This window comes from Agrilus planipennis, unplaced genomic scaffold (genome assembly GCF_000699045.2).
Source record: "Agrilus planipennis isolate EAB-ADULT unplaced genomic scaffold, Apla_2.0 scaffold75, whole genome shotgun sequence".
In the NCBI taxonomy this organism is placed as follows: Eukaryota; Metazoa; Arthropoda; class Insecta; order Coleoptera; family Buprestidae; genus Agrilus; species Agrilus planipennis.
Genome location: NW_020439028.1, coordinates 1174252 through 1180987, shown reverse-complemented (window position 1 = coordinate 1180987; position 6736 = coordinate 1174252). Strand labels below are relative to the sequence as shown.

The 6736-nt window shown below is 36.2% G+C and overlaps 1 protein-coding gene across 1 annotated transcript in view; it reads left to right on the top strand.

Annotated features, from left to right (window-relative positions):
- Positions 1-6736, top strand: part of LOC108736005 — an 88882-nt gene that overhangs the window by 56226 nt on the left and 25920 nt on the right. The window contains exon 3 of the mRNA XM_025976431.1: positions 5935-6063. Within this exon, the coding sequence (XP_025832216.1) occupies positions 5935-6063 (129 nt within the window). The remainder of the gene's footprint in view (positions 1-5934; positions 6064-6736) is intronic.

Here is a 6736-nt window from a genome sequence, read left to right as displayed (position 1 = left end):
GGTGCGCATATAACCTTCGTTAATACCAAAATGCATCTTCCAAATGCGGTCTGCTATAGAACTTCTAGTGGCGTAAGGATAAAGCACAAAACTTGTTATAGAAAAAGTTACCAAATGTATCGACTCTGTCTCAAATATCGTAATTCGTCAACTTACCCACTTCGTCATCTTATGTCCCTTTCCCCTACAAGGCTGTTGTAATGTTGAAGAGGACTTCATTCTAGTATAAGGAATAATTGTATATAATTAAAAAAAAAGCTGCATTACAATTAACGTACAACCTCACTTAAATTTAAATATGCTTTTAAACGAGCCGTTCAAAGTAGCTGAACGATTGGTACCTCCATTTTGTAGTGAAACTAATCAGAGTTAATCCCATGAGGGGACAGATTCTGTATATCTAGGGACTCTATCTTTAATTTTCTTGGTAGGTATAGTTCATGAAGGCTATGCAGGGTGTAACAGAAATAAGCGCGGAGCTTGTAGAAAACAGTTGAAAATTACAAATATTATAAATATTAAAACAGATATATTTCAGAAACTGTATGTATTATCATCATAAGGTCGTCAGTCCTAAGACTGGTTGAACTATATGTCTGTATACGTATATATTAACTCATATTAGTAATGGATAAAAGAAAGGCGAGTAGTGGTGGAAAAGAAAATACAGAAACTGTAGGTTAAGTCATAAATAAAAGAAAGAGCAAGGACAGATAGATAAGATGTAGAGAGAGGCGATAAAATGAAAAGCGAGGTATTACATAACCTCATTGAGAGGGTGAGTAATCCGATCAACATAAATGAAAATTAAATTTATGGTTAAAAGTAACTTAAACTAAACTGAAACAATAATCGTAATAAAATTAACTTTGAGTCACTATTATTAGAATGTTCAATCCTTATTGCCATTACTTTGATTAGTACTATCAACTGGTAACGGTGGTAATTGTTTTACACTACGTTTCACAGTCCCTTTCTCTGTTTTCACTGTCATTACACGAATAACACCATCAACACCAGGATGGACTTTCACTACGCATCCCAAGGGCCAATGTGGGGGAGGCATGTTGTCTTCTCTTCTGCTGTTTTCAACGAATAGATGTTGACCGTTAGTCAATTAAAATGATTAGTAAATTTGTTGAGTTATTCGTTTTTCCAGTGGTTCCAGAAATTTTGTTTTAATTTTTGAAAGAACTGCCACACGGATAAACGGTTGGAGGGTATTTCTGAATAGTCTCGTTCGCGTAGGATCGTTAACGAATCACCGGTTAGAACGTGATTGGGTGTTAGAACTAGTAAGTCTTGAGGATAAGAAGATATAGGGGTTAAAGGATGTGAATTCACTATAGTTTCGATCTCGATAATAAGCGCAAATTGTTCCAGATGAAGTAGGATATTATGACCGACCACTCTTTTTAAATGATACTTAAATGCCTTAACGGCTGCTTCCCACAAAGATCTTGTGGGTGAGAAAAGCTAATGAAAGGGTTTTATTTAAAGAAAATCTTGCAACTTATTTTGACAATTATCTGATATTATTAGCACCATTAATTCACGCAAATTGTCATTGGCTTCGACAAAATTAGTGCCATTGTCGGAATAAATATAGGCTCAATAACCTCGCCGTACAATAAATCTTCGAAGGAAGGCGATGAAGGAATCACTGATAAGATCCCCAACAACCTTTATGTCTACTGTGAGGTTATTGAACGACGGAAAGAGAGTAAAAACCGATTTGTTTTTGTTAGAATGAGCTCCGCAGGTAGGAAGCTCCTTGAAGCAAGATCAGCCGGGTTGTCGTGAGTCCGTATTTTTTTTGTTTAGTTTATCCTCGAGGAGGGGAAAAGACACTCCCTGAAGGGGATAGTGTCAGATTCGCTGAAGCGCCTACCGACTAAAGTAAGGATGTCAACCCGAAAGGGAGGATTGTTGGGAAGATTGGAGGGGTAAAAGTGGGGAGGGAAGTATTTGGGTGTGGTGGTGGTGTAAATGTGAATAGGTGTCCCATCAAAAAAGTAGGGTAGGTGCTTGCGCTAAAAAGCGGAACTAGAAATGAGCAAAAGTAAGCAGTTCAGAAGAGAAGGTGGCAGGGCCTTCTGAAACGGTCGTTCGGTGTAGGGGCGAAGTCGGAAAGTGTTGAGATAGACGTGTTTGGATGACCTGACGCTGAGGCTCTAAGATTTACTGCAAATTTGGTTGTAGCCTCGGGGAAAGAAGGTAGACCGGTTTTTTTCAGAATTTGAGTATTTCTGATGAACCATGGATGGTTGAGTGCGGAGCGAAAAATTCGCATGTAAGTGCTTTGAAGAATTCGAAAGCGTCGGGGATGGGTGCAGCCCCAAATTGGGATGGCGTAGGATTGGTTAATCGCACGGATTTTCGTTTGTTCGGAGATTGTGTCATTTCGGAAGAAAGATTTCAGTCCGATGAATGCACCCATAGCCTTGTTACGGGTAACAGTGATGTGGTGCCGCCAAATTAGGGATCTGTCGAAGACGACGCCTAGGTAAGTGCCGGAGTTGCTGGGGCGGTTGTTTATGATGATGGAGGGAGGTTTCCGGAGCCTACGTGAGATGAAAATTGCTTCCGATTTGGTCTCGTTAATGGAAAGTTTCTATTTCCGGTACCAGTTTAGAAGCAGGGGTAGAAACATATTTATTCTAGCTGTGTTTTGTAGAATGGTTTTGGAAGAATTTATGTGGGCAATGTGGTCAGCAGTCAGAATCAATGTCCTCGCAAAACCAGTTAAAAAGAGTGGGAGATAATTTGAAGTCTTGTGGGATACCGGCTGTGACAGGTTTAGTGGCAGAGAGAACAGTTTTCTTTAATTCTGTCACCAGCAATCTGCGTATGCAGACGAACCGACTCGTGGATATCGTTAAGCATCCATCTGGACTTTGAACAACACGCTTCAGGATGCCATCCTCCAAAATAATTGAGTTCCACTGAGCGCATAACGATTTTAGTGCTTGGGTACAGGAAGAAATTTGCTGCCACGTGGGTCGTTTTCCGTCTCTTTTTCATTCCATCACCTTTTTCAAGTCCAGGTCGTTTTCTTGGTCGTGTTTTATATTTTTAGGTGACCACTCGTCATCGATTACCGTGACGCGTCGAATTGCTCCTTCATTTTTTTTCCATTCGATCACACTGCTTGTAGTCTGTTTGACGTCGTGTACTTGGGGAAGGAGTACTTTTCCTGCACTGCCTCCTCGTATGACCTAGTTCGCCGCAATTCCAACGTTTTAGCTTTCCAGTTTCTTTATCGAACTTGGAGATGATTCGGTTTCTTCTAAAGATTCTGTCGAATCCGTTTCTTCACACAGTAGCCGAACCCTTCCCTGTTTGCTATAGGCCCGTTTAACAGTTTCAAAGTTTTCTTCCAATTCACGTTTCAAACTTTTACTATTTTCTTCCAATTCACGTTTCAAGTTCCGCTTTGTTACCTTTTTCGCTTCATCCCGTTCTTCCAATTCTTTTCTTAACTCGGCTACTTTTAATTCGTACTTCTTTGTCATTGTAATGTCTTTTACTCAACCCCACACACCAAAATTAACTTTTAAGACTGCCAACGACAAAACTATTTATTTACACTAATTATTAAAGAACTTAAAACACTATTAAATTATTACTAAACTTAGGTGATGACTTATTCTATTTATTTACACTACTGTTGATATATTACTATTCACTGCGCTATTTATTTCACTGTCAATTTATTTCTCGATTCACTTTTGCAACGGTCAATTTATTTCTTCTTTTCTCGGCGGTCGTCTCTTCCTTTAAATACTCTTTTGTTTATTTTCGGGAGCCTTATCCAAACATCCGGATAGTTTCTTTTTTATTTGGAACTGTTTAACTGATTTCCCAGAACGCATTGATAAGCCATTTACACACACGTGTGCTAGATCGCACACAAACACACTCGTACTCGCAACAATATACTTATGGAAATGATGTTCATATGATTCGCTAAAGAAGGTCTTGACACACTCACAAAAGCTTTATTTTGGATAGACCTTTTGGAGTTGTTTCATTGCTTTTTTGATGACTAACTTGTCCCTTCTTCAATTATCTTTTTTTTTTAGTTGCTACACGTTTAATGATTTGTTCCAAGGCTTTACATTTAAATGCCAAATGATCTGCAACGTACGTATTTAATCGCGCACATTTTAGGTGGACTGTACATATGGTAATGCATGTCTCCCGATGGATGTTTATCGATGTACCCCTTTATTTTCAGAAATAATCATTAATCATAATACCCATGCAGCATATCCCTTCAGATGTGCAACTAAACTAGCTTCTATAATATATGGTAGATTATGTCTAAATTGTGGTGCATAAGTTATTTTCTGATCTACATATGTTCATATTCCCAAATAAATTTTATATGCAGTCATCAGCTGTAAAATTTGTAATAAAGCCATCAATTACATCAGTCGTCAGGTTTAATGACATAGTCGCACAAACGTTTCCACGATTGTACAGAAAAGGATATAAAAAAGCGTTGCAGTGCTTTTCTATGTCGTCTAATTTGCATTGGATTCAGGTGGAATGATGCGGTGACAGTCTACAAACGTATTGTGTCTCGCAAATCCAACAATTTCGACTATTTTGAAATCCTTGTATCTTGGCATGTTCATTTGGATTAAGTAATAAAGATCTGACTAAGGTTTTTTCATTAATAGGAGCGAGTTAGCCAACTCCCTCATTTCCTCTTTAAAGGCGTATGAATTCAGTGATTTTGTATTTTGTGTGTATGGGCCGTTGTCTATGACAGGCCAAACGGGGTAGTAAATTCGCCTCTTTTTAACAGGCTGCAGTAATTCCGTGGTCATCGTTCTTCGAGTTTTTACATTCGCAGTTGAAATTAATATGCGAGGGATGATCCAAAAGTAGTGATAATTATTGTAGTTTAAAAAAATAATTTATTTTTCTACATAGTCTCCTAACTAGTCAATACATTTAGTCCATCTTTTTTCTAAACCCATGATTTCTTTAAAAGCTCTTCGTTTATTTAACCGATTTACGTTGAATATTTTAGTATGTTCAATTTAAAAGAAATGAACACTATTTTACAAAAGTATTTATTTTCGTTTAATAACATCGTAATAATCTACAATTATAAAATTTGTAAATTAACAGAAACTATAACATTTTCTCCGTTCCGTTATCTGACAATACCGACCACTCATCAATAAATCTAGTCACCGTTTCTTATTAGAAAAGTTTTGTTATATACATATTGTTTGGGCTTTCGCCGCGTTATTGACGACCAGACCGTTGTCCAGTATATTCTGAGATTTTTTAGTGAAACACTGAATTTGTTTAACACTATATTAACTGAAATTTTTCATTTTTAAACATACTATAGGTACATATTAAGGATATGAACTTGTGTCGAATACAGGTGTCGACTTAGACACTTGACTATTGGATCATGAATGATCGCATTCATTGGCATATGTGCACAATATAAGAGTGGACGGACTGGTTTCCGCTTATCAAACCAAACACTAAACAACATACAAAAATGATTCGGAGAATAATGGCTCATGATTAACACATATAATATATTATACATTTTAACCGCTCAACTGCTTCCTCATGATTGCTAAAATATAATATACTATAAATCAGCACTGCTGTTACAATTTCTATAGCGGACACAAATGAGATTAATTTAAAAAGGTGAAATTGTTGCTACCTTCGTATGTATATTACATAAGCAATTATGTACATAATTACTTTATAAGAAGCGAGACGAGGGATATTAGTACCATATATTCAATGTTTTTCAAAATTATAATAACTTAACTATTTCATTGCCAATAATCTTGAATCACAAACTAAAAGCAAGACATGCAATGTTACAATTTTATTGAGCTTCCATTATGCTATCCAATTTTAATAACTGTCGATTTTTTTTTTCAGAATTACTTGTTTCCCAGATACCCCCTTCTGGGAGAGAAATTGTTTGAATATTTCCATAAGAATTCAAAAAGTAAAGTATCCTACATAGGAAGTTCTCCGTTCAAACAGCAATGTGATCGATTTTTAGGCGTAAGTATTGCATATAACTGGAACGATTGTTTGTACAACTAATATTTCTTTTATCACAAATTCATACGACTAGAAAAGCATGAGAGGGTGGTCACAGTTAGTGTGATAATTGGAATAAAGTGTTTTCTTTGTGTACAACATTCCTTCACTTTTAAGTAATCGCGTTGCTCTAAATGGCGCCAAAGATAATTTAACGCTTGTATATATTTCGGAATTTTTAATTATAGTTTCTACGTATACTATTTTCATTTTCCCAAAATTTCCCCCTTTTTCCCTCCCTTACGCAAGAAAAAGGTTATTGAATACTGAAAAAAAATGACGTCATAGAAAGGGCATCCTAAATATCGTAGTATATAAAAACATTTTTGGATTGGATACATTACATGACTGAGTATAAACAAAAGTATCAAAGCCTCCGGATGCTTTTCTTTTAGTTTTGACAATTTTCGAACTTCTCATGGAGCAATCAAATAAGTTCATCCTTTCAGATATAAAAGGTAACTCTTCTCGAGAAAGGGATGCGCAGTTCGTAACTGAAAGTTAAATATATTTTTACGATCTCCTTTGATTTCGTGATATATAAGGAATTATTTTTTTTAAGTACACATCAGGCGTAGGTTTATTAACACTTTCGATTTGTTGATAAATTAATATAATAATAATAATAATTATC